The sequence below is a fragment of the Orcinus orca genome, chromosome 7, assembly GCF_937001465.1.
Source record: "Orcinus orca chromosome 7, mOrcOrc1.1, whole genome shotgun sequence".
Lineage (NCBI taxonomy): Eukaryota > Metazoa > Chordata > Mammalia > Artiodactyla > Delphinidae > Orcinus > Orcinus orca.
Window position 1 is genome coordinate 116257231 of NC_064565.1, and position 26466 is coordinate 116283696.

A 26466-nucleotide genomic window follows, 5' to 3' on the forward strand; every position below is an offset into this window, starting at 1 on the left:
GGTGCAGGTCCGCAGCGCTCCCAAGAGTAATTATTTGATCTGCAGATGTAAGTGGGATTTATTGTAACAACAAATATAGTGATGTCAAAACCCAACCTTGGATTAAAGCCGGCAGCCAAAGGGGAAGTGTATTAATTTCCAACAGCATCTCAGGCCAGAGCCTATTAGAACAAGCTATTCTTCAGGCCCCCCCATCAGAATTAATCATCGGGAGTTAATTTGAAGCGCAGACAAGTTGCTGTTAATTTAGTGCAGAGAGGACGGGATGGAATAAAAAGCTGAGGTGCTGGCCGAGCCTCGTGGGTCTCATTAATCAGCCAGCTGAGACGGCCTGGCTTGATTACAATTTGCAAAAAAATTCATTAGGGCCCGGGCGATTGACAATTTTTCTCTCTGCCTGTGATGTGACTCATTAGGCAGCCAAATGAAAGCCATGATGACGGCCATGATGACAGCGGCCATCAAGCGCCGCTTGTTTATCTTCCTCCCCTCGGCCTGTCTCTCGGGCCTGGGCCTCCGCGCTGGGCTCTCAGGGCCGCCCGGCGTTCGGAGGTTGGGGAGGAGGGAGACGGAGCCCAGAGAGGGCAGGGGGGCCCAGCGGTGGCCGGTGCCGCGGTGTCCACCAGGCTAGGGTAGCCCCAGGCCCTCTACTCCTCCTGCTTCCAAAGGCCAAGGACCAGCGCAGCTGGGGTGGGCCTGGGAGCTTGAGTCCCACCATGAGGTTCCCTGAAGGCACCCCCCTCCCTGCTAGGGAGCTTCACTTTCCCCCCAAGGTTTCTGAAGCCAAGGCTTTGGGCCCCTCCACTCTGTGCCTTCCATCCCTACCATGGGCTTTTGGAGAATGTGGGTAGGGGTTACACCTGTTATGGTGCAAGGGTACATGGGATGGGGGGGCACGCCAGGATCTGCGGGGAGTGCCCTGCTCTCAACACCCGGGGTTCCTTCCCCAGACCCGGAGCGCCAGGTGGGGGCGTCCCCGCCGCGGAGGCCGCAGCCCCCCCAGATCCTCAGGCCCGGACTCTGCGCCACCGGCCGCGGTTCTGCCAGGGGCACATATCCGGCCTGGGGATGGAGAGGCCCGGGTATGGGGGGCGGGGACGGCGTCTCCACGGGCCTCCATTGCTGCTGCGGCGGCGGCGGCGGCCAGTGGCCAGTGCGGACCTGCCGCGAGCAGATGACGCCAACTGGCGACCCGGGCGCGATCACTGGCGGGCTACCGGCGGCATCGGCGGGAGCGGCTGGGCCTTGGGGACCGTGCGCCGGGCAGGGAGCGGCCCGGGCGCACCTCCCAGCTCAGGCCCCAGGGCGCTGGGTGGGGGGCAGCAAGGAGCCTCCCCAGCTCTCCGCTCCCCGCAGAGCGGACTGAGGCCCTCGGAGGAACGGCCACTCAGTATCACTGTGCTCAAAAACCAAGCCCGGGCCATCTTCTGTCCCTGGAAATCTTGGGAACGCGGCGGAAATCAGTGTCTCGGTCGCGCCCGGCCCTCACTTTGCGCCTGAAGTTCGGGCTGAAACCTCGGTCCCCAATGCCCCTCCTCCGCGCAGAGGTGACGGGTCGTAAGCCGTATAAATTAAGTCAATATTAGTATTGACCCACGGCGACAGATTTCGCCTTCTTGGACCGAGAACCGCGGTGAGTGAGGCGCGCGGCTGCTTCGCAATCCGTTCCCCGGCCTCCATTCTGAAGGCTGAGGCTGGCGAAGCCGCCGGCTTCTCTTCGCTCTTCGGGCTGCTGGTTTGGTGGCCGCGAGGGCTCTGGCACCGCGCCCCTGGGTCACCCGCGGCCTGTCCGCGGCAATCTCCGGAAGGCCTGGCCGCTCGCGTCCGGCTGGGCGCTTCGGGTCGGGAAAGGAGCAGCGCGCGGAACTGGCCGGGCTCGGGGGGCGCGGTCTGCGGTGGTCGGGGAGCGGGATTGGGAATCCTGACACGCCCCTCCCGCGCCCTGCTGGCCGCGCCCCCCACCCCGAGGAGGGGGAGGTGCCCAGCTCTCACCCCCAGCCCCGCGGACCAGTCCCCCCAGGTGGCCGGCGTTCCTCGGGGTGGGGCGGTGGTCGGGTCCCGCCCCGCTCCGACCCCGCCCGGAGAGGGAGGTGCCCGGCCCGCGGGCGTTCACAGCCCGCCTCCGCCTCCGAGCTGAGCGCTGCTGTGAAGCCCAGCTCGGCTAGTTGGGTTTCTGCTCCCGTCGGAAGATCACGCCCGGAGGCTGATTTATGAGCGCTCGGCCCTGCCCCGCGAGCGAGCACCGCTTCTTTTCGCGTCCGGGATGTTTGTAAGGAAACGCATTCCCTCCCCGGCTGTCGTCGATTTAGAGAATCAGGAGTTTGTGCAAAGCCACCCATACCCGCATTCACTTTCCCTCCTCCGGCGCCCACCTCCTCCGGCCAAAGTTTGCCAGCCTCCTAGGTACTGGTTAGGCTGAGCAGAGGGGAAGATGTTAGATTTCTAAAGTGAAAATTAGCTTTGCTCAAATTGATAACCCAGTTGGAGCTCTTGCTGGCCTATTTCAAACCTGGTGAGGTGCTGTGCGGCTCACGTCCGGCCGGCTTGAGGAGGCCCTGCACACAGGGTGTTCATCCAGTACTGGTCTCAGACCAGCTGCCTGGCCACACGCCGGCAGGCGGTTCCCTCTAAGCAGTCAAATCTGGACAAACTTATGAGACCCAAGAATTGGTCTTTCCCTCTCTCTCTCCTTTTTATTATTCACAAGACTGAGATTGTTTTAATGTCATAACTTATACGAAAATAAGCTACATTGAAATAAATTAAACACAACGGAGACGTGCTTCAGACATGGCTCATAGGATATGCAACCCCAGGAAAGAAAGCCAGGCAAAACCAAAGCAAAGCGAATTTCCAGGCTGCCCCAAAACGTCTGCTTTTCAGTCAACTAAAAACGCCAGAATAGAAACAAAAAGAAATGGAGACCCCAGTGTTCGTTCCTGCATGTGATGTTTACCTTTGGAAAAGTATGGAAAAGTGGCTGCTGTGCGTGGCAGGTTACAGCAGAGGTTTTGTTCTCTTCTGGAATGTGGCTGGAGGACATTACTGGGTAGTTGGGTCCTATAACTTTCAAAATACAGCAGCTGAGATCCAGTCTATATAGACATCTAATGTACAAAGTAGGGTAGTATAATAAATATTTAGTGTGTCTTCAGGTGTAGCTGTGGCCCCTTCAAAAGCAGTCTTTCAAGCCTGTTTCATGAATATACTCTCAATTTGCTGGGGATGTCCAAAGTTGGGGGGTGACTTTGAGTTTTGCCTCAGACACGGTGGAGTCCACCATGGGTTCCCTCGGGCACTGTGGCTTCTCCACGGTGGTCCAGGCCCTAGCCCTCCCTGGGCCCTCAGGGGCGGGCCTGCTCCAGCTGCTGATGCTGACTTCTAATGGCGAACCTGCTGACGTGGACGGGGATGGGGACAACGATCTTGGGGTTCCTGGAGGGCTCCCCTGTCTTGGAATTGGCATTGCCAGCTTTCACCCGTTTCCACTTGGCCCGGCGGTTCTGGAACCAGATTTTCACCTGCACCTCGCTGAGTTTGAGGGCGTGAGCGATCTGTGAGCGCTCGGTCAGCGAGAGGTACTTTTTGCAGTGGAACTCCTTCTCTAGCTCGAGGAGCTGCTCGCTGGTGAAGGCAGTCCGCCGCCGCCGGTTCTTGCCCGTGGACGTGGTGCTGCCCGCGCCGCCGCCGCTCGGCGGGGTCTCCTCCAGCGCGTGGCCGGGGTCTTCCTCCTTGTGAGCCGCCTGGCCAGTCAGATTGTCATCCGAGCTGTAGTCCAGATCGCTCTCCAGCGAGAAACTCTCCTCCTTGCCCTTCGGGTCGTCTTCCACCTTTGACTCGTCTTTCCCTTGCCCTCTGACAGCCCCGACTGAAAGCAAAACCAAACGGCGTTTTATTACATTTCGCACACTGGCCTTCCTTTCCCTTTCCCACCGTCCCTCGGGCATTTTCCCCCCTTAGCGGATTGTCTTTCTGTGACATTAACACATTGTGACTTCCTGGCCTTTGAGGGGTAGAGAAGGGGGGGGGGCGTGAGAAAGCTCAAGGGAGAGGAGGAGACAGTACAGGCGACGGCCCTTTGCCCAGAACCATCACTCAAGGGGCCACCAGGCCTTCTCTGCACCCTCCCAGCCTCCCGCAGCTTAAGGCAGAAGTAACAGGAGGCGTGAGGCCCAAGAGAGCGTCCTCTTTGTCCCCGGGGTGGGGGCTGGGTGAGGACTGAGGGGGAGTTCACGATTCATCCTGCCCGCCCACCTCCCTCCCCGCCGCCGCCGCCGCCAAAATTCTGTGAACTTCAATTTCATCACAGCCAGCGTGAGTGCACAGGGAGGTGCAGATCCCAGACCATGTCGGGTTTTGAGACAGATGATGTTGGTCAAAGGGAAGTTTTGTAGTCTTAGAAGAAGTTCCCACCGGACACCCCAGCACACACATGCGGACGCACAGCCTCCTAGGAATCCGATTCTCCCAGGCAAGCAGCAAGCCTGGTAAAGGGGTTTAATAGGTCTGGACGCCCTTCGGCACCCTCCCTGCGAAGTCGCGCAGCCCAACCCCCCTCCCCAAAGGCCGAAACCTACCCGGGATCCCAGGTCACAGCGCTGGAGATGGGGGAGTGCAAGACTCGGCCAAAGGGGCCGGCAGATAAATTCGCCGCTCAGAGCAGCAGCTGGCCTGGGGCTCTGAATGCGCACTCCGCGCCCCCCGCGCTTGCTGCGTGGCTCTAAATGCCCTCCGGAGGCCCCGCCGCGCAGCTCCGCTGCATCCTCCGGCTCCTCAGGCCGGTGGATCCGGGGCGAGGGGCGGGCGGGGGCTCGGCCTCATCCCCTCGGTCCCCGCGGGAACACGGAGCTGGCGCGCCCCCGCGCCCTCCCGCCCGGGTCGCGCGCGCCGCCGACTCACCGAGCGACGCCTGCACAGCCTCGGCCGCGGAGAAGGCAAGCAGCGAGCCCTCCTTGGCCAAGAAGCCTTTGCCATCCTCCGCGTCGGCTTGCAGCGCCTCTGCCTTGTCGAAGTTGCCACCGCCAGGCAGCGGCTGCGGCGCGAACTTCCGGGCAGCCGCCGCCTCCTGGTGCTGGGGAGACGCGGAGAAGCCGCCGGGCAGCGTGGCCATGAGCGTGGAGGTGAGCGCCATGCCCTGCGCCAAGCTGGAGCAGAAGCTGGTGGGCAGGCTGGGGATCTGGTGGTGAGGGTGCGCGGGCGGCAGCGCCGGTTGCAGCGCGGCCTGGGGCAGCGCGGGCGGCGGCGGCGGCGGCGGCGGCAGCACCACCGGCCGGTAGGGCATGAACATAGGGTAGCCAGTGTAGACGAAATGGCCGGGGCTGGGCTGCGGCGGGCTGCCGATCAGCGAGTCTATGCTGAAGGCGGTACTACTCCCCAGCGGGCGCTGCATCATCATCAGCGACGGCGGGAACGCTGCGCTCATAGACGCGCTCGGGAGAGGCCCGCGAGAGGCGAAAAGTCCCCGCGCCGCGCCGCCACCGGGAAGCCCGCCAGGCGCCGGGAGCACAACTTGGTGCACCGGGCTGGGGCCGAGCGGGACCCGGAGAGCAGATACCCCTCAGTCCTGGGCCCGCTGCATGCCTGGCGGGAGCTGGTGCGGGCGGTGGGCGAGTGAGGCCGTGCGCCCCGGAGTGGAGCGGGCGCCCGGGCCCCGCGGGCTCTCTGGAGCTGCCGCCCGCCGTTTGCCCGTCGGAGCCCGCGCGCGTCGCTTTCGCGGCCCTCGGCCCGGGCTCGCAGCCGTCTGCGCGTCCGTCTGTCTGTCTGGCTGTCGGTCGCCTCCTGCGGGCCGCAGGGGAGCGCGCGAAGCTGGCGCACTTGTCTTCGGCGGGCGCCGCCAGCACCTTTAAATCGCGCTCCTCTTTCTCATTCACATTTTGCCTGCTGCCCGGCCGGGCTCCCCTCACGTGGGGCCGGGAGCCGCCGCCTATTGGCTGCGCCAGGAGTGGGCGGGGCGAAAGTGGGGGCTCCGCCCCTTCCACCAGGGCTGGCCGAGAGCAGGCTGTGGACGCCGCGAGCGCAGCGCGCGGCCCAGAGAGCCGGAGCTTGTGCGCCTGGCCCGCGCCGCGCAAACTTGAAAGGGGCCATTGGCACCTCCTAGGCTCGAAACTCGGGGCTCGGCAGCCTCAACGAGGCCGCCTCCAAGGGCGGCTTTCGGGTCTAGCGACGGCCGCGTCTAAACCGCGGGCGTTTTATTTCTTTGGTGCATGCTTTGGAGCAAACCTGCTGCGTGCTGCTGCTGCTGCTCCCGGGGTCCGGGCGAGGTTCCCGGAGTTGGGGGCAAGGTTCTGCCCCTCCAGGTCCGCCCCTAGGGCGCCGGCCGGGAGCTAGCAGCCCCTGCCCGCCGCAGGGAACCCGCCGGGTTGCTCGAGGCGCCCCCGCGTTCCCGGCGCCGTGGGGAGGCTGCTGATGCCCCCATCCCGAGCTGGGCCCTCCAGTGAGCGATCCCTTCTCATTTTTCATGACATTCTTAATCATCGCACCTATTTACACACTTTGCCTGCGCACCAAAATAACAGCCACGATAATTATGATAATAAAGCGAGTCCTTTATCTGCTCCATCCTCGGGGAGGAAGGGGGGAGTTGCTGTGCTTCCAGTTTGTATAACGTGAGATTATCCTGATGAAAGCTTTATGATGTTTGCGCAAATAAATGCTGCGTTTTGTAAATAGGCGCTAATTAAGCACGTTGGGAACGGAGGGAGCGCTCACCCCGGCGCCGCCGCCAGGTTTCCAGCGCGAGGACTCCAGGGTGCGCGGTTCCCCTTTGCCTACTGCAGGATGGAGCCGATTCCCTCAAGATGTTTCCCCCGTCTCGACAGTGGTAAAAACCCAGAACTTGGGAGTAAGGGAATTGGCGGGGATGGGGTGAGTGTTAGGAATGTTCTTATCCCCTTCACCGTGATAAAAACAAAACTTTCAGCTCTTGTATTCCCTTTTAAAATGGAATCCTTTCGTGGCAAGGGCAGACCGTGCAAAGCGCGCCAGCGCGCGCGGGGCTTCCACGCGCCTCCAGGGCCTCGGCTCCAACTTCCCGGGTCTAGACGTTCGCCCGGAACGGCCGACAAGCACCGGACTCGGGAGGAGAGGAGAGAAGAGCACTGTTACGCCGGTCATTAAAAATCAGCTCAAGCCAAGGAGCTAGTGGTTGGGGAGTTGGCCCGTGTTGGACGTGTGCTGTGTATCACTTACAAGCACATTTAATTGGGAGATAAAGATAAATCGATCTTTATGAATTTATCGACCTGATTCTTTGAAGCTCTTCTTTCTCGCTCTTCTTCTTTCTCTGGCTTTAACCCGAAGGCCCCCTGGGGGACGTCTTAATCCTGGACCACCTCCTCAGCCGGGAGTCTGGCCGGGGACCCACTGCCCACCCAACGGGCCCTGGAGGAGCGAGGGGAGTGTGCATCCTCGGCGCCCCGGAGGGCTGAGAAAACTCGCTGTCCCTGCCGCCAGCCGCCCTCCCTCTCCTCGCCTCCTCCCCCAGCCCCCCCACCAGGACAAAGGCGTCTCCAGCGTTTTTCCCCACTCCAGGCCGCAGTAATAGATGACTCCGGCCGCAGGCGGTTTGAAAGGAATTCATTAGGACGCTGCCTGTATTGCCTCCACTCCCTTCACGCCCAGACCCCGAGGTGGCTTAGGCGGCGTGAGGGGAAATGAATTCCCGTTGGGATCCATGGGGAAGGAGACGTCTGTGGGCTCTGTAAGCGCTATCCCTCTTTCTCCACTCCTGCAAAGGAAGCACAAGAAGAAAAGGAAAAGAAAAAAAAAAATCGAAGCCCAGGGCAAAAGTCTGGTTTCTTTATGAGCATAATAAATACTCCCTCTCATTATGAGATAGTTACAGTCACACCGTCTTGGGCAGGGTTACCTTGTTTTTTGAATACTAAAGAAAAAAAAAAAAAAACGCTCGACTACTTGATTTACGTTGATGCAGCCGGGTCCCTTCGCTGCTTGACACTGGCATGTCTGTGTAAGCTGTTACTCATTTTACCTAAGCAGATTTGCCATCCACTTTGCTATTTTGGCGTAAAAATGTTGTTCTAGGGACTTCCATCCCCTGATTACCCTCCAAGGGACAGAGGTTCCTTTGATTATTTCGGTGATAATTCCACATTTAAAGTTCAGCAAGGAGATTGAGGTCCACTGAATTATAGGTACACTTGAAATAATTTAATGGCATATTATTTGCACCCGTAAACTGCCGTGGAAAGTATTGACTACAGGGGTTATAGTCCTAATGTCCTTTATTAGTTAAGGAGTGAAGGGAATTCTCCTCAATATGAATTTTATTTACTAGTGTGCTTTTTCTCGAATGCAGTGCAGTCATATTTTCTCATCTAATGCTTAACTGCTTAGAAAACGACTGTTCGCGTCATAAAAGGATCCTTGTGTTTCGCCGTGGTTAACGAGATTCATTCGGGGCACCTGAGCTACCTACAAAGCGTTCAGAGCGAGGGGACAGTAGATAATAAAAGCCTTTAGAGTTTTTCCACTGCTCCTCGGAGAGATTTCTGGGCAGCGAGAGACAGGTACACCGCTTATCCATCCTTCGGATTCCGACCTGCCTAGCTCGGAACTCCCTCCAACTGTAGAGCTCCCGGTGGTTCAGCTCGGCCCAGGCAGCGCGGGAAAACCGGCCGGCACAGACCTTTGCAACTTTGCCTTAGGTGTCCCCTGTCCCCTCCCTCCGAGGAGGAAGAGCGAAGGATGCACCCGAAGGGAGATCTTGCATCCTCCAACTCCAGTTAACTTCTGCGAACTTTTTTTTTCCCGGGGAAACTCCAGTCGGGATGAAGTTGGCCCAGCCCCTGGACACTTTCCTCGGCCGGTGCCAAGCTGGTGTCAAGACAGTATTAGGCCACTTAAAACATCAGACGTCAGTAAATGTGATGGTAATTAAGTTGTCGCCACGCTTCGGGGCTGTCCCAGTCAGCTTTTGCACGCAGGTGTATGGAGGCTGAGTGTAAAATGCTCAATGCACAAGGAAATGAATATTCATGCAGCAAACTTGCGTTGGCCTGTGGAGTCCAGCCCGGAGAAGGAAGCACCGCGAACCGCGCGCTTCCACGATGCCGCTAGGGTCGAGGTCCCGGGTGGTCGTGGAGAGAAGGCAGCGTGGGAGCCCCAGGTCTCCGTGGGTGCGGAGAAACCCGCGGGCTTAGCGGGCCGGGTGTTCCGGCCCGCCGCCCAGTCCCAGGCTACGGGCCGGTTTCTCGGGCAACCATGTTGTTTTTATTTATAGGGACTTTGAGTGGCCTGATCATTAGGTCATTGCCGCAGCTCTTGCTCCTGGCAATAGTTGGGAAATAGCTTGGGATGGGTTTTATTTATGGAAGGGCAATTGGGATTCACACCCAGCTAACCCAGAACAGTCCCTCCCAAGCCCAAGATGCACTTACAAAGGGGTGCTTGTGTAAAATTCCCCATCAGACACACCAATTTGCAAGTAGTAGAAAGCATTGAAGCCTCATCTTTTTTAACTATTTTATTCAGCCATTTTTTTTTTTTTTTTAAATCTGAAAGCCCAAAATAGACTCCATGTGGTTCTAAGTGAAGGCAGCCCTTGGCTGGCTTTGAAATAGCTCCTGCAATTATGTAAAAGAGCCATTCACCAACAGAACGGAATTAAAAGGGATCTCGCCCGCTTCCCTTTCATTGCCAACCTCTCATGTTTGGCTTTTCAAAGCACTTCCAACACGATGTCTTTCTCCAGGACAAAAGGCAGAACAAAAAAAGTCCCCAAACTTGTAAATTGAACGTCAAGGGAACTTTAAACAATTTAAAGCCCATAAATAATGATAAAGGGGACTGGCAAAAAAGGCAAACCCATTCAATTAATAGAGTTTCCCAAGCAAAGATCAAGTGGTTTATAAAATAAAAGTCTTTGGTTTCATTATTCTGCTCCTTGGCCGTGCAGAAAGCAGGACCGGGGGGTTTTCTAAAGCGCCCTGAAGAAGAAACACTTTGCAGCACCGTGTGTGCTGCGACATTCTTCTGTAGAAAGTTTTGCTTTTTGTCCCCCACCCTCAAAATAGCGGAAACAAAACCGCAAACCAGAAACGTGAAGAGATTTTTTTTTTTTTTTTTGCATTTCCTTGGAGGAGTTGGAAATTGTTCCCCGCAGGACTGCAGTCGGGGAAACGTGACCCTCACACCTGCGCTGCCCTCCCCACCCCAGCGCGGAGGAACGGGCGGAGCCACGGCCGCGTGGCCCGCGAGCCGAGCCCTGGTGGGATCTGGGGACCAGGGCGGGGAGGTCCTACACCTCCCGGGAGCCGCGAGACTGCGGGCGCGGACGCGCCGACGGCGCACCCAGACGCCAGCTGCGAGCGCGTGGAGCTCGAGGTTCCCCCGCACCCCACGCGGGCCTCGGCTCCAGAGCCGGGGTCCAGGCGTCCAAGGGCGCAGGCAGGGGTCCTAGTTCCTTTTAAGAATAGCCCCGGAGCTTGGAGTGGGGAGTTCGTGACCACTGGGGGTATTGGATCGCCTGACACCTTCGTCCTGGAAGCCCCGCGCCCGCGCTCACCACGCATCTCCCCGGGAGCACCCAGCCCCGGCAAAGCGGATTCTCAGCGGGGACTGAGCCCGTCCACCCCGGAGCTCCCAAGCTGGCAGGAAGAAGCACCGGGCGGAGGCCAGGCCGGGAGCCGGCCCGAGGGCCGTAGTTGCGGGGCCGAGGCCTCGGGCGAGGGCCTGGCTGCCGGGGGAGTAGCGCCCGCATCCTTCCCGCGGGCCTGGCTCGGGCCGCGCGTCTGGGAGGCCGCGCGAGTTCACTAACCCCAGGCCCGGGAGCGCCGGGGAGGGAGGCGCAGGCCGCGCGGCACTTCTCACCTGCCTTTATCTCTACGCATCTGCCCCCTCGGATTCCCGCGGCCCCACCTTTCGGGGACTTCAAACGCGCCCCGCTACCCGGCGCCCGACTTTCATCTCCCCGCACAGCGGGCATTGTTTGCGGGACTTCACAGAGATGCTAATCCCGGGGCCGCGTAAACGGCGGCCCGGGAGGCGGGCAGAGGGCACCGAGGGGTGACGGGGTGCGCCAGCCTGAGCCGGGGGGCCTTGGGAACCGCCGTACCGGCAACCCTCCTGGAACGCCCGGGTCAGCTACTGTCCCCCTCCCGTCCCATCCCGCCCGCCTTATCCGGAAGGCGCCGGACACACTGTGACGGTCCTGGGCCGGACACAGCCGGCGTCCAGGGGATGCGGAAGTAGGAAGCGACCGATGGCCGGGGCTCAGCAGTGCGCCCTCCCAGCTTCCAGCTCTCGGGAGGAGACCGCGTGGCCCGGGAGAGCCCGCCAAGGGACTCAGACTGGAGCCTCTGGGGACTCCTGGGCCCTCGCGAACCACGGCCGAGCAGCCACCCCTTGATGGCCCCGACCCCCTGCAGGGGTGTTGTCTGTTAAAGAGGACGAGGTTTACCTAGAGTTCATCCATTTAACCCTTTGGAAACCACACTGGAGGGAGCAAGAGGGTGTTTGGATCAACTGCCACCACAATCAAGGGCGCTGCTCCGACTTCAACTTCTGCAGGGACCGAATAAAACGCAGAGATGCTCCCAGGCGGCACTGCGTTTCTCCTTTCTCCAGAGATGCCTGCGAAGCAGAGCCTGGATGTCCTCTGGTTCCTGCCCCCTCCGATTAAGAAACTGTGACCCAGAAAGGATGTCACCGGACGGGGCAGGGCACTGGGTGTAAACAGAGGGGAGAGATGTTGGCTAAATGTGGAGGGAGAATTGGGATGGCCTCTGTGCCTCCTAACGAATCCCTCCCATGGATTTCTGGGGGAAAGGTCATTGTAAAAAGTTCGCTTATCAATAAGCCTATCTGGGAACCTCAAGGGTAGGTATGTCTGTAACTGACCAACCCAGCCCCACGAGGTTTTCCCAGAGGACAGATCTGACTCTCGGGGGAGGATTGACTTAAATGACAGATGTTTCCCATGGGAGGACAGGAGCCAGTGTGGGCTGATGGAGGTGGGGAGAGAGCCATTCTATTATAATCAACCATTAAATGGAACTAACTGTAGATGTGGAAGCCACTTGAAAAGGTAACCAGGAACACTTCACTTATAATAGGGCCCCCAACTTTCAGAAGCATGGAAGAGAAGAGTGCTTACCCCCAAACCACTGGGGTGGACCCATTCCACATTGGAGGAAAATTCCAGTGTAGGTCTTTGACCCTTGTTTGAGGGGCTTGAAAGCCACCAAGAACCAGAGCCCATGAAAAGGACAGTCAGTAGAGGCTGGCCACAGGACTCAACTCCCCCTTCCTCGACACTCAGACTCTTTGAGCCCTCACCTCCCCAGGCTCCTTTGCTCACTGACCTGAGGGTGGGTGTAAGTCATGGGTAAGTCATGGGCCGCAAGGGGGTGAGCCAGCTTTCTGGGCATCTGTTTTTGCCAAGCTGGGACAATATACACTGTTCCCTGGTTCGATCGTACACACCCACTGTCCTCATTGCTCCTTGTCACTGCCTGAGAAGGTTGGAATCTACTAGGAGGAGGGAATCCTTGTTTTCAGGTCTCTAAACAAACCTCTAAAACCTTCCGCCTCATGTCCCCCAATATACAACCCCTCCTTGGTGGTGATTGCAGAAATAATTGGAAATGCTGATCTCCTAGGCCTCCGAAACAAAAGAATTTCTTTGAATTTCCTCCATTTATCATCTGAAAATATACAGAAGACTCAATTTGCGTAAGTTTGCTACCAACAATTGTATCTCCCTTGTGGGTGCAGCCTGAAGTCCCCAAACTTTAGAGAAAGAAGGAACCAAGAACCAGGATAGAGAGCAGACCTTAATACTGCCCCTCCCCATGTGTTTTCATTTGGGGACCAACTTGCTTCAGCATACGCACCCAGACAGGAAAATGAGGGAATGAGGAGTGCAGTTCTTTGAGACACAGTGGGAAAAACCCAGAAAACTTTAGAATGCTGTCCCCACACCTCCCTAGGGGACATTTCTGGGTTTTGTAGGACATGAAAATATTTTGCACGGGCCATGTTGCCCCTTGTGTGTGTGGGTTTGTTGAAAGAGTGTTTTGTTTTGTTTCTGAACGATGAGCAGAGCATTAAAGAAAGGCTGCTCACATCTCGCTATGTAGTATTTATTCTGCATGATGACACCCCTGGGAGGGGAGGTTATTCTCGTAGCTCCTTCACACTCATGTACGGAGGTGAGCCGTACTGAGGTGACTTCCGCCTGCAGGGGACATTGCCACTGACACCAGCAGAGGGGCTCCGAGGCTGCTTCTGAAGGCTCCCTTGGGTGTCCCTTGCCTGCTCTGACCAGGCCACAGCAGAGCAGCCCTTGAGGACAGTCACAGACCCCATAGCAGGGCAGAGGCGAAGGCTCGGTGAGTGGGCTCCTTCAGGCCGTCTGCCCCTCAGCTCTCCCCCTGAGCATATGAGGCTACTTCATCTCTTGGTTGTTATAATTTTCCCTCTTTCCTCAAGTTTCTCTCAGACCCACTTAAACTGCAAAGAAGACCCCAGAAGACTTAAGAGATGAGAGACTTCTTAAAGTTCAACTTCATTCTTACCCCAAAACCCTTAAAATTCAGTTCGTTCAGTATATTGTAAGTTATTCGGAAACTTATACTTTAAAATGTAAAGAAATGGATCATTTATTGTGGAAGCAAATGTTACATTGACATTTTAATTTTAATCATCTAACAAGGTTATTTAAAGTCTGTAAACAGAAGTCAAAAAGTGTTATATATTAATAAATTAATGAGAGAATGGCAGGAAACAGTTATTTCAGACTTTGAAATTTCAAAAATATTAGTGTGGAAAGCACCTTGGGTGTGTGGAGCGCGCGGCGATCTAGAGTGCCGCCTACGTGTCATGTGGGTAATGGCATCGGCTTTAGGGCCTCTTTCGGCTCTGCGGGTCCAAGGGGACGGAAGCGGGCTCCCCTTCTGCGGAATTAGAAGGGTCGGGGAGTCTACCTTTTTCATGTCTACAACTGCACAGAAAAAGTCCCAATTTCTTTTCATTTTAAACGTCTAGGCTACAAGAGAAGGCTTTGTCACAAATGAGGGGGTAAAAATCAGACTTGCGTGATTGCGCAAGGCCTTAAGATATATGATCAGATTTTGGACGTGATCACAGAAAAACCACATTGTCTCTCTTTAAAAATCCATGTAAAGTTCTCCTAGTTCTTTGATTCCTCCTGAGCAGGGCCTAGAAGCGGAAAGGATAAGAAACCCTCTGACACCTGGGCCTGAGGGGCCTGGGTGCACCGCTGAGTTCACCCCGGCCTCAGTTTTTCCATCCGCGTAATGGGCGGGAATGCCGGCTCTGTCTCACCAGCGGCCTGACTGCTTCCCTAAAAGGCAGATAATTAACAGATTGCTTATGTCACGGGTGGTCTGAACTAGATCGCGTAGCACTAAGTGGCAGGGCGCCTAGCCCGGAGCGAATGCTCGGGAGGGTCTCTAAATTGCAAGCAAGCCCGCCGCCCTGGAGCGCTGCAGGTGCTGGGTGGACGCGGGGCAGCCAGGGCGGCAAGCCTGTGCGCTCAGAGCGAGAGTATCAATTTGAGGCAGCCTCTGATCTCAAGACTCTTTAGCACTGAAAACAAAGCACAGGCCACCAGTGGATCAGGATGCGGTACAGTATTTAACGACACACGAGGCCTTCCCCGGGAGGAGAGAGGTCCCGAAGCGCCACCCCTGCGTCGGCACAGCTTCATCCTCTTTGCACAAACGGAGGCCGAGGCGCCGACAGTCACCGGCCCCGGAGCGTCCCTCTGCAGTCGGCCCTCATCACTAAGTTTAGCATTAGAAGGGCGCTAGGCACTGCCTGCCCAGGGAGATGACTTCTCTGTCATTTCAGATTATTTTACTTTAAATAAAATATCTGTAAACTGTGTTCATGTGCTAAACGAACAAAGCTCAAATACATTCCTCTTTGGGGAGGGGTGGGCAACCTGAACACTTTGGCGTCTTGCTTCCCCCCAAACTCCATCTCCCCAGGGCCCCCATCCCCATCCCACCGCTGGAGTTTCGAACCCCGTGGGGACGCTGCGGGCGGACGAAGCTGGGAGGTGGGATGCCAGCCAGGGACCAAGGGCTGACCCGCCCTTTCCGCTCGGCAGCACTCCGCTCTCGCTGCAGGACCCTGGCTCGCCGGCGCCCCCTGCGGGCCTCTGTCGGGATCGGCCCCTTGGAGCCGGGGAGCCGGGCTGGAGGGTCGCCGCGTCAAGGTCCCCGCCGGGACTATTCCCTCGCACTCCCAGACTTCCGTTCTCTGAGCAGCCGGGCCTGATCTCGTTTCGGGTGTGGGGGGCGATTTTTACCGCACCCCCGGCTTGCTTTTTTTATGGAAAGGGGCAAAATCTCCAGTTTTAAGGTGGCCCAATTATCTCGTTGGCACGACTTAAAATGTCTCTCTTTAATTCATTTCAGTGTAGTAAATATGCTTCGGCAAGTAGCTAATTTCTTAGGGATGTCTTCGCCTCGTCGTTTGCGTATAAAGCGCGTCGGAAGTCGGTCCCATCTTCCCGTGCACGGGTCGCAGGCAGCTGGGCCGCCTCCTGGGGGGCGGGGATGCCTGAGTTTGGCCCGGGAAGTCGCAGGCAGTGGTCAGCGATAGGGCCTGGAGCCGGCGGGGCGGGGGCGGGGGCGGGGCACCGGGGCGGGGAAGGGGACAGGCCCCCTCCCCTGGATCGCCACTGCACCGCCCCGAGCCTCCTCCACTCTTATCTCCGGGAGGGGGCGCCCCTTGGTTGCCACGTGGGCGCGAGGGTCGGGGGCGCATTTATCCCCAAGTGCGTTTATTAAATCGCGTCTGGAGATAGATGAACGTGGATACAGGGGCGGATATCGCAGCGCTCAGTTGAGCAATCTTCTGGCTTTAAATTCCGAGTGAAAGTCTCAAATATTCCCGGGTCAGGGGGTCACTGTCTCATTAAAACCACTCTCGTCCTGAAACTGCAATGCAGACATTAAAGTGCAGTATTTTTCAATTAGAGCTGACGAATTCAATCAAAATTCCATAGATTAGGATGAAATGAGGCATGGGTCATTTACAGGGGAATTTAATTGCCGAGCCATTAGACAAATAGTATATTTGCCATTCCCGCGTTATCCATCATTTTCGACATCAATACCGGGGCCGCATCACCCCGTCCCGCAGCCGCCCGGCGTCGGCTGTAAACACTCCCTTCCCTGTATCTTCTGATTATATCTGATTTCATTTAGGGCCATGGGGGATTATAAATGTTCACGCAATCAAGTTCATTAGGACTTCAAATCGCATTTCTGATTGGGATCGCTCTGCCGCTGTCCTCGGTGCGCCTTTCAAACCCCAGGACGAGGCTTTCAAAAACATCTTTTTGAATTTAAAGCTTCACATCCTTTTGTCTTCCGACGCCCCCTCCCGCCTCCCCCCGGGCGGTCTTGCGCTCCTCTGGCCTCCTTTGCGGGGGAGCAGCCCTGAGCCCAGTCGTCCTGGGAGCGGGGCTGGACCCTCACGCCCGCAGGCTCGCCCGGAGGGGGGGCACGGCGGGCTGGCCTAGCAGGTCTTCCCCCCCATTAGATCCCCCTCCCGGCCCACCCGGAGAACCTCCCCTGCGCGGCCGCGGGGCACTCAGGATCCGGAGACCTGGGCCGGGCGCTGGAGGACCCGCCCCGCGTGTTAGCGGATCGCGGGTGGGTGCGGACCCCCAATCCCTTACCCCCGGCCCCGCGCCGCAGTTTGTAAGTGGAGCTCCGGGCGTATTTGAGTCACGCGGCCGTAGGCCTGTGGGCAGCTACTGGGCCCGACCCTGGGACCCTGAGGACTGACACCCGGAACCCCTTTCAGGCTGGCTCTTTCACTCCAGAGACCCGGGTTGGGGCTGTAGCCTGCGGAGCAATTCTCCCTTATTAGTAAACGCAGGAAACAAAGGAGCAGACTCTTCCGGGGAGAGCTCTCGACAAGAAAGACTCAAGATATCCCTTCCAGCGCAGTTGAAAAATAATAGCGTAATATTAACTGCTTCTCATAAAAATATACTTTCACAGAGATACAGTTACAAGAAGAAAACCCTCATTTTACCCCCGTACTTTGTGCTCCTCGCTGTTAGCTGCCTCAGTAATTTAATTGGAATGAAACGTGAGAAATGTGTCATTTTTGAAGAATTTATGCATCACTTCCTAGAAATCTCATTGTTAGCTAGGAGCCCACTGCGTTGTGTTTAGAACCCATAATCACATTTTTATGTGTCTGTACTGGGAGTTAATATGACCTCCTGTTTTTAGCAGATAAAAAAAGGTTCTTTTTCCATGACATCTGCATCAAACTCCGGCTTGCACAAAGTACTAGAAAATCCTGTTTCCCCAATGTCTTCCCAACTTACCAACTTTTTTCAGAGCAGGGAAAAGATACGTGAATGGGAAAAGTGCCTACCAAATGAATAATTACACACCGAATTAAAACCCTGCGTTAAACATAGTCGACAGCAAACACTGCATTCTCAATCATGTTTATTGCTTACAAATTGCATTACAAAGAAATCTACTCTTTTTATTGGAGTGATTAAGCAGAGTGTTAGGACTGCAGAAATACCTTTCCAGAAGATTAGATGAAGGCTGAAAACCCAGCTAGTTACATTGCAATGGTGAATGTATAATTTTGTTAAAGAACACGTTGAACACATAAATGAGGATTGGGCTGTCATTATGGCATCGTGAAAGAGTCAACTTAAAATTATATTTATTTATAAACACATTGCCTATAAAACGTGCATACTTAATACAAAGGAAGTAGGCAAACCCATAATCAATATTTTAATTACGGATTTTTAAAATTATAGCAACATAATTCTATATGATATGTCACGATTCTATAGTTTTCCTATACTCTCCGCCCCTTTAGCATGTGAGCTAAAATCTTGTCTTCTGATTCCGGGGAGAGCCGGTTGGTGGGCCGGTTAAGACCGTTTGCTTATGGCGCCACCTGCAGGACCCCATGAAAATAAGTTTCAACGCTGGAATCCTCCCGCTGGGCTGTAGGAATTGACCTCACTCAGGCTTATTTTTTAGCAATTTAACGAGATTAATTTTTGTTTTAAATCAGAACAATACTGACAATTTCAAGACAAACCCTAGAGTTTGAAAAGCCGACTGAAAGCCAAAAATAAGACGCGACCTTGATCCTAGTTGAAACTTTGGGACTCCTGAATATCCCAAGTGCACGTAGAAAATTTGACTAAGGAATAATTTATTCTTGAAATAATGGAATAAAAGATGCAATATTCCTGGTTTATCACTTGGTCCTTGGGCAGCCCTTAAAAGATGAAAAGCACTTGGCAAGCTAATAACGTCCGCAATTGCAGTGATTAAGCTCTCTCTCAGATGTCCGTGTCAGGACCCGTCACTGGAGCAGACCCACTCATTCTCCAAGCCTGTATTTTATACCGTTTTTGTAGAGGGTTAAGTGTTCTTTGCAAAAGTTCAACAGCCTGCCCCATCAACGTGAAAACGTAAGGGTTATTTCGGAGACTGAAACTGTGGTGATCATATACAGTTACTGGGATTAGCAAATGCTTCCTAAAGAGTCAGTGGTTTTGATTTTCTTCAAAACATGCGCAATGGATGACTGTCATGGAACTTAAACTTAAATGGATTTTAAGTTCACTAATAAGAGAAGCCCAATGCCGCCTTCAGAATTTTAAACATGACACATCCCACCGTGCCATGTCCGTGCCCTGCCTGCCTGTGGGCTGTGGGTTGTGTCTGGCCATCTAGCTGTGCTGTGGACATCTCATCCTGTCCAGGGTATGGTCGGGATGGAAAGGGGTGAAACTTCTCAGGACCATTGTAGGCAGAGAACCTCATGTGTGTATTTTTGAATTCTCTGCGGTCAGATGACAGTTGTATAGTCAAAGATACTCAAAGTTTGAGGGAAAATATTCCTCTGCTCTCTTTCCTTTTTAGTAGAAACATCATCTACTCTTTTATTACCCTCTGACTTTTGAACCATGTGAATGCATCATTAAACACTAAATTTAAAATTTAAAAAGTTTAGGTCTTATGGAATTGAGTTTATGTAATATACTCAGAGAGAAAAATAATGATGTTTAATATGAACTGTTTAAGAATGGAAAACACTTTTACCCTTTAATAAAAGAAATACCAGGGGGCGTCCCTGGTGGCGCAGTGGTTGAGAGTCCGCCTGCCGATGCAGGGGACACGGGTTCGTGCCCCGGTCCGGGAAGATCCCACATGCCGCGGAGCGGCTGGGCCCGTGAGCCAAGGCCGCTGAGCCTGCGCGTCCGGAGCCTGTGATCCACAACGGGAGAGGCCACAGCAGTGAGAGGCCCGCGTACCGCAAAAAAAAAAAAAAAAAAAAAAAAAGAAATACCAGGGTATGTTTTCTTCACTGGAAAAGAAGACAGACAAGATAACTCTAGCTGCAAAGATTTCGGATGTTTTACTCAGCTAAGTTACTTCGCTCCCTCCTTCCCACCTTTTCTCTCTCCCTCCTTCTCTTAGTCTCGTCCTTCCCCTCCCCCCCTTATCTGTGTGGAATTATGCAAGTCCCCTTCATTTTAGAACCTCCTGCCACATGACCCATAGGGCAAAGCTAGACAGTCATCAATACTACAAATTTTTTCAGTTATTTTATTTTTTGCTTAACAAAGCAAGTTGCTAGCAGTAATTAAATTCTGAAAAACTAGGAATGAATTCCATCCCATTTGATGGTTAAGATAACCCCCAGACCACCACACTTGCCATTTTTGTCCCATGCACTCATGACCATACATCAGGAATCGTTTTCAGCACATCTGGAGCCACTAGAACGCGGCTGATTCAGAACTAATTTCTAGCGCCGGTTTATTTCCTATTTTTCTGTGCAGCAGTCACGTACCTGAGTTGGGGGCAGGGTAAAGGACTTCCTGACATCTTTCATTGCTCTGTTTCTGTTGCACATGGGTCCAGGTTGACCAAGAGCGCTACTATACTGGAGGTACTGGACCCACCGCATATGGTACTGGCTGGTGGGGGAGGGCGGAGTGGGTGCTCATCGGGGATGTCACGTGACTGCCTGATGAGTGTGTTGGTGAGGGAAGCTGCAAAGCGCCCGCACTGCCACCTGCCTTGGGAACAGGGGCCCTCATTCGATGCAGAGGTGAAGCCAGAGAGAAAGTGGAGAAAGTGGCCCTTTCTCTCCACACCTCCCCCGATGTGCCCAGGTCTCTCCAACAGCCTTGCTGACAAGTTGGCCTTCCTGGCTTGGCTGTGAGCTCCACTAGGAGCCTGTCTTGTTGGTGGTGGGTCCTGAGCCCTAAGCCCTGGGCTCCACCCCCAGCAGGCTCAGACAGGGTTGGTTAAAGGAATGAACAAATGACTGAATGGATGAGTGAATGGTTTATCCCCAAGGAACTTCATGGATTAGCTCTACCTGGGAGCATCTGCTTTTTAAAAGAAAATTCTTGGGGGGTGGGGGTGAAATAATGAATAAGAATTCCACAGGGGTGGAATTTCGGCATCTATGGGGAGATGTCTGGGGCTCACTCTGAGAATCATGTTGTTGTTTTTAAGCTGTAATTTGGGGAAAAACATGTTTTTGAAAATGTAATAATTGGTCATTATTCATCAGATTTTTAGAAATTTAAAGTCAATGTGTTTTAAAAGAGTTCTACTTTGTTCCGGGACTCCAAAACATATTTAAAATTTAGTGCATTCAGAAATACCACCTGTTTTCTAAGGAGGAGGGGGGTGGAGAGGGCAGGCTGAAGAACAGGCTGTGTCAGGCAGCAGAGGCTCACTCAGATTCTCAGTTGCAAAATCCCACGAGGACAGGGCTCCTTAGTAGCTGCTGGGGCTGTATTTCTTACTGTTTCCGCCTTTCTCATTTTTCTCATAAATAACGTTGCTTTGCTTTTCCATTTTTGCAGTCTTTATCCCAATATTAGGCTATTTTCTTCTCCTAATAATCAAACAATCATAATAAGAGAAGGAACCATTTATTGCTTTCCTTCTCTGGGCCGCCTCTGGGCCTAGGGCTTTGCACTCTGCTCTCAGTAGGACCAACCAGGGGCAGGGGCGTCACCCAAGCTCGTCAGCAACGTTAAAGTTGGCCGACCCACAGAATCTGGGGCCCCGCCCCAGATGCCAGTGTCAGGATCTGCATTTCAACAAGACCCCTTCAGATTGGAGAAGCCTGCTGCCCTCACGAATTATCTCACCGAGTCCCAGCCCGGTGAGAGAGGTACCCACGCTTTCACTTCCCAGCTGAGCAAACTGCAGCGATCGTTAGATACCTGTAACTGTTCTCCTTGCTCAGTGCAGCAGCCTGGATCTGAAGCCCCACCTCTGGGGTGTCACCATGGGTTCCTACCCGCCCTCTGGTGTGCTGCATCCCCTTCCAGGATGCAGGAACTTCCTAGAGTCTCACTGGGGTCACACCTGCTCACCTGCTCTGTGGCTCCCCATGGCCTGTGCAATGAAGTTCAGAATCCTTGATCCGGAAGCCAAGACCCTCCCGACTGGCCTCCTTCCAGTGGCCGAAGCATAGGGACCCTCCCCTCCAGGCGGACGAATCACTGTTCCTCCACGGTGTGCGCACTTTCCTGCACCCCTGCCTTTGTTCAAGTTTTCCTTTTGATCCAGGGGCAGCTCCAGAATGTCTACGTGGGAGGGGCTCGGGGAGAGCCATCTGCCTGGGGTGAGGGTGTGTGGGATCTTGAACCGTGCTTACATAGTCGTTTGGGTGAGATGTCCGTCTCAAAGGGCAGCATGTGGGTGGGTCAGCTGAAGGGGGATGCTGTCCTATCCCTCCCTTGGCCTGACCCGCTGTGTTGAGATCTGGCCATCCACCAAGGCGCAGCCGGTCTACTCCTTTCGTGACGCCCACCCTCATTCTTTTCACCTCCACAGTGGGCTTAACTCACAGACAGAGCATCCCACCTTAGACCGCAGTTATCTACTGGGGTGTGGAACCCCCACTTCCGCAGTGCAAACAGTGGGATGGCGTGCCCGCCCTCCTGAGGTTCGTCCCAGCCGCACCTTGCACGGGCTCAAACTGGAAAATGTGCAGCACTGCTTATCCTCAGAGGATGAAAACAAAGAGTCCTTGTTTTAAGAGATGGTTTTTAATAGAAAATGTGAGGTCTAGTAGGGCCAACAGATTGGGAGACAGTTATCAATGAAGAGATAGTTTATTAGTCACCATTCCCAAGAGAAGGGTCACACCACACGGGGAAGCACCAGGGTTGATCAGGAAGTGGGGGGAGGGGACATGGGCAAGAGACTTTATTGTGGTTTCCATGGAAAGGATAGGCGAGGCAGGACACACAGGCGTAGGACTGGCTAGTCTGAATAACTGCAGTGGGCTCCAGGGCAGAGGGGCTGGCCTTGGTTGTCGGGACTGGCTCTGGAGGGGCAGTGGCTGGAGCTCCAGGGAGGTGGTAGGTAGTGAACTCTGGGTTGGTCGAGTTGTATTTGAAAAGGATGCCTGGGGGCATGTTGTTTACAATCTCTAGGAGTTGGCTAACCCTGGGAGGAGCAGTCCCTCCAGGGTCCGAAAGGCCCCAGATGTCGAAGCACCAGAATACAGAAAATAAAAGACAGTTAACACAGCCCTCGACCTTTAAGGATGCTCTCCGATCCCGGATGGTCGGGCTGAGCTGACGGCAACCTCCAGGAACCCGTGTCTGTCCCTGGCATCTGGCTTCCTGGACTGTTCCCCACAGCTGGATCCGCTGGCGTTTGGTAAGGCTGTTGCACAGAAGACCCATATCGGATCAGAACGTCTGGCTCACCACCCCTCTGACGTCCTTCTAGGGACTCTGGACTGTGATACGCTGGGAAGCACCAGTGGGCTCCCGGGCAGGGGTTCTCAATACAGAAGTGTCCTCTCTCAGTGTGTACGTCTGTCATGTTTGGGGGACAAAGTCTTTCCAAGGGTCTGAGCACTAGGAAGGGTGGCGTGTTCCCCTTGAGGCAGAGGGTCTGAACGCTGGGGGGGGTGGGGTGCAGCTCGAATGCTGCCAACGCATTGTGGGCAGGAGACAGACCTTGGAACAATATGTATACCTTTTAGTTCAACCTCCGTTGAAAGGTACTTTCTGATACAAGTACTATGATATTCACAGTTCCAGTCCTTACAAGCAACCCTGAGAGGCAGAAAGGGCCTTTATTGCCAATTCCATGCCCAGGTGGACCTGAAGCTGGGTGAGGTCCGTGCACAGGGTGGGTGCCAAGTCCCATCCAGGGCCCCTCGTAACCCTGGAGCCTCCACAGAAGAGCACAAGTGTCTTGGTCCAAATCTCTGGGTTTCAGTGCAAAACCCCCTCTGGCTCCAGAAGAAGGTAATTTTGCAGGGACTTCGGCAAGGGCAACTGGGGCACGAGATAAAAGCACTTTCTGCTAAACAGCTTCCGAATGGCACAGCGGCAGAGATGCTGCAGACAGCGCGGGCTGTGGGCCAAGGCAAAGAGGGACTGGTAGAAAGGCTGGTGCATCTGAAAGGAAGGCGGGGGAACGTCAGTCTGGGCACACGGAACCGACACACGTCTCTCTCCCAGACAGAAGAGCCCTGGCGGCACAGGTGATCCTTTCCCGGCTACTGATGCGGGACAACCCTCCCCGAGAGGGTCCGGATACTTTTCTCAAGTGCAGCTCCTGCCCAGTCAGACGGAAGTCTGCTTTGGGTGATTTCAGATACTATGGGTAGAACCTCCTAGAATTCCCCTCTGCCCACCCGCTCTGCAGAGCACACTTTGTTGTTCAGTAATCTGAACAGGACTCAAGTCAGTGAAACACGAGGGGACATCTTCTAGAGGCTTCTAGAAAAAAAAGTTCTCTCTTTCTTAATTGACAGTCACCTGTGGACTTCGTTGTGTGTGGACGCAGTGCCAGCAGCTGCCTCGGTCATATCTTAAGCTGTCAGAGAAAGAAACTGACACCCAGGAGCCAGGACCTCCACGGCCCACCCTCCTCTGGACACTGGTTACTGCAGCCCTGAGCTTCTTAAGCCTGTGTGGGTCGGTTTTCTGTTCCTTGCAGCCCACAGGACCCCAATCAGAACCACAGGTTGTGTGATTACTGAGCCTCCAGAAGAAAAGCAGACACGCTCAGATATGCCCCCAATTTGCCTTTCTCGTCCCTTCTCCAGATGTTTTCTACTTACCTGAGTATTAGTGCAAAACACCCGTGGGTGAACAGAAACAGACGACAGTCTTGTACTAACGGGGGAAGAAGGGGCAGCTTCCTCACCTGAAACACTTCTTCAGGGATCACCTCCCTCCAGGACTCTGACACACGGAGCTGAGGGTAGGAGTTGAAAAGAACCTCGAGGACAGCGGGGGCTGGCGCGCAGGTCTTCAGCACCTGGTTGGAAATGGTGAGAGGCACAGTTTGGGTGGGCTGGGTTTTGGGTCCAGGTGGGAAAGGGTGGGGAGACAGGAGGGTGTGCTTGGGTCCCACTGCTGCCACTTCCTGGCTGTGCGACGTCACTGTCCTCCCAGGAAACAGTAGCAATCCCAGTAACAGTACAATAGGGCCGTTGTAGGGCCCCAGGAGCTAGTGCACAGGTAAGCACAGGGCAGAGCTCTGTAAGGGGCTGTCTTATCAACACGAAACGTCTGGGCCAAGCGGTAGGCATTCAAGTTCCCAGGAGGAATATACTGATGGCCGGGCAGGCTCCTTTGGCTCCGGGGAGCTGCTCAGAGAAAAAGAAGTATGCTCTGCTGGGAGGGAATCTGGCCCAAGGATGGTGTTCCCAGTTTCTTACTTTGATTTTCTAATGTGTTGGGAAACTGGGGGAGAAGAATTGCTTCGCTGTTGCATTTCTTCTCCACTTGGCCTTTCCGTTTTATTTTCAGAGTCCCCACTGGCAAAGAATGTTTATTTTCTAATTTGCAAAGTCTACAGTTCAAGTCCATCAGCTTCATCATAGAGATGGAAACAGTACTTGCTTTTTAAAAAATAAACTTCTTTTTGGTGTTGTTGTTATGAAGAAGTTCGAAAGTACACAAAGTAGACTGAATAGTAGGGGAAACCCTCACGTACCCACATCAGTTCATGGCCAATCCTGCCCTATCCATACCTCCAGATCCCCTCCTTAATGTTATTTTAAAGCAAATTCAGTGTATCATCATTTCATCCGTAAATATTTGTGTGTCTCTTAAAGGAAGTTTAGAAGAAATGCAAACACAGTTGTCACTGTAACAGCTGAGAAGTTAACAATAGTTTCTTAGTATCACCTAATATATAGTCAATGGTTAAATTCACAAATTTCTCTTAAATGCTATTATATCAAAAACAGTCATTTGTTTGTTTGAATAAGAATTCAAATAAGACCAACACCTTTACATTGGTTGATATATTTTCAGGTCTTTCTTTTTTGTTTCATGTTGACATATTTGTGGAAGAAACTAGGTTATTTGTCCTGTAGAGTTTCTCACCGTTGGGATTTTGCTGATTGTATCCCTGGGGCATGCCGCTCTTTCTCGGCTTTCTGTAAATTAGTAGTTGGGTTCAGAAGCTTGACCAAATTCAGATTTGATTTTGGGGAGGGGCAGGGCGACTTCATTATTCTCTGTTTGTGAGGTTTAGGACTTACCAAGTGTTGCAGAATTGTTCTTTTTATTTCTTGGTTGAGAAAACTGAGGTGAAGCAATTTTTCTAAGGTCAGGCACCAAATACCTACAGTAGACAACAGTCAGAGCCAATGGCAAGCCTGGCCTGCAGCACGCTCACCGGTGCTCCTTGAACACACCCAATACGGTTGCTCCCTTTACAGCGTACCTAGCTTCTTTCAGATCTAACATCCCTTTAAGACCCAGGAAAGCAAAATTTTTAAATTTCACATTTCTTTGTTCAGAGATAACCACTGTCAACATTTTGTATATACTAAGGTTATATGCATTTAGACAAGGAATTAATATATATACCAAAATGAGCTAGTGCTTTGCACATCATTTTGAAAATTTATTTTTTATCAAAATAGATTCTGAACAATTCAAAAATTATAAATGAGCATTTAAACATCATTTTTAGTGGCCATAAAATATTGTATGAACATATCATAATGAATTCAATGAATGAACTACTATAAGTTGCCTCAGTATTTTTTGATATTATAAACAGTGAACATCTGTGAACACAATTCTCTCTCTCTCTGCCCCCAGCTGTAGTTATTTAGATTGCTTATTCTGCATTGCTGGAAGTAGAACTGCAGGGTCGAAGGCTGTGTATGTTTTAAGGCTTTTAAAACATACTGTCAAATTATAAGTAAGTTATTACACTTTTTAAAGAACTGAGTATGAGAGTGCCTCTTTCTTCCTACCCAGACCATCTCATTAATTATTTAAATCTGATAGGTACAATATGGCATGTTTACTTTTGGCTGACCATTTGCCTTTCTTCTTTTGTGAATTGCTAAATTATGTCTTTTGCTCATTTTTTCTACAGTGTATTCATTTTTTTCTATTGATTTATAAGTACACTTTATTTATTAAGGTCATTTTTCAGG

At 53.6% G+C, this 26466-nt stretch overlaps 2 protein-coding genes across 3 annotated transcripts in view; both read right to left on the bottom strand.

The window, feature by feature from the left end:
- Positions 1 to 2667: 2667 nt before the first annotated feature.
- Positions 2668 to 5844, bottom strand: GBX2 (gastrulation brain homeobox 2). Of its 2 annotated transcripts, XM_012532883.3 has the most exons (3): positions 4896 to 5844; positions 4578 to 4598; positions 3760 to 3868 (listed from the first exon to the last, which is right to left on the bottom strand). In XM_012532883.3, the coding sequence occupies exons 1-3, from the start codon at positions 5420 to 5422 to the stop codon at positions 3760 to 3762; spliced, it is 657 nt and encodes a 218-aa protein (XP_012388337.1). In that variant the 5' UTR covers positions 5423 to 5844. The 2 variants fall into 2 exon arrangements, with proteins under 2 accessions (XP_004262608.1, XP_012388337.1); XM_004262560.3 differs by lacking the exon at positions 4578 to 4598 and having other exon boundaries at positions 2668 to 3868; positions 4900 to 5844.
- A 16239-nt stretch (positions 5845 to 22083) lies between these two features.
- The window catches only part of ASB18 (ankyrin repeat and SOCS box containing 18), a 63079-nt gene continuing 58696 nt past the window's right edge, over positions 22084 to 26466 (bottom strand). The window contains exons 5-6 of the mRNA XM_004262559.4: positions 24207 to 24320; positions 22084 to 23452 (exon numbers count right to left, since the gene is read on the bottom strand). Coding sequence (XP_004262607.1) covers positions 23267 to 23452; positions 24207 to 24320 — 300 coding nt within the window. The 3' untranslated portion in view covers positions 22084 to 23266. The remainder of the gene's footprint in view (positions 23453 to 24206; positions 24321 to 26466) is intronic.

Excerpts from the sequence above, each read along its gene's own strand:
- GBX2 (XM_004262560.3), bottom strand. The coding sequence starts at position 5,422 with ATGAGCGCAGCGTTCCCGCCGTCGCTGATGATGATGCAGCGCCCGCTG. Across the intron at positions 3,869-4,899 it reads GGCTGTGCAGGCGTCGCTCG|TCGGGGCTGTCAGAGGGCAA; the intron begins GTGAGTCGGCGG and ends TTTTGCTTTCAG.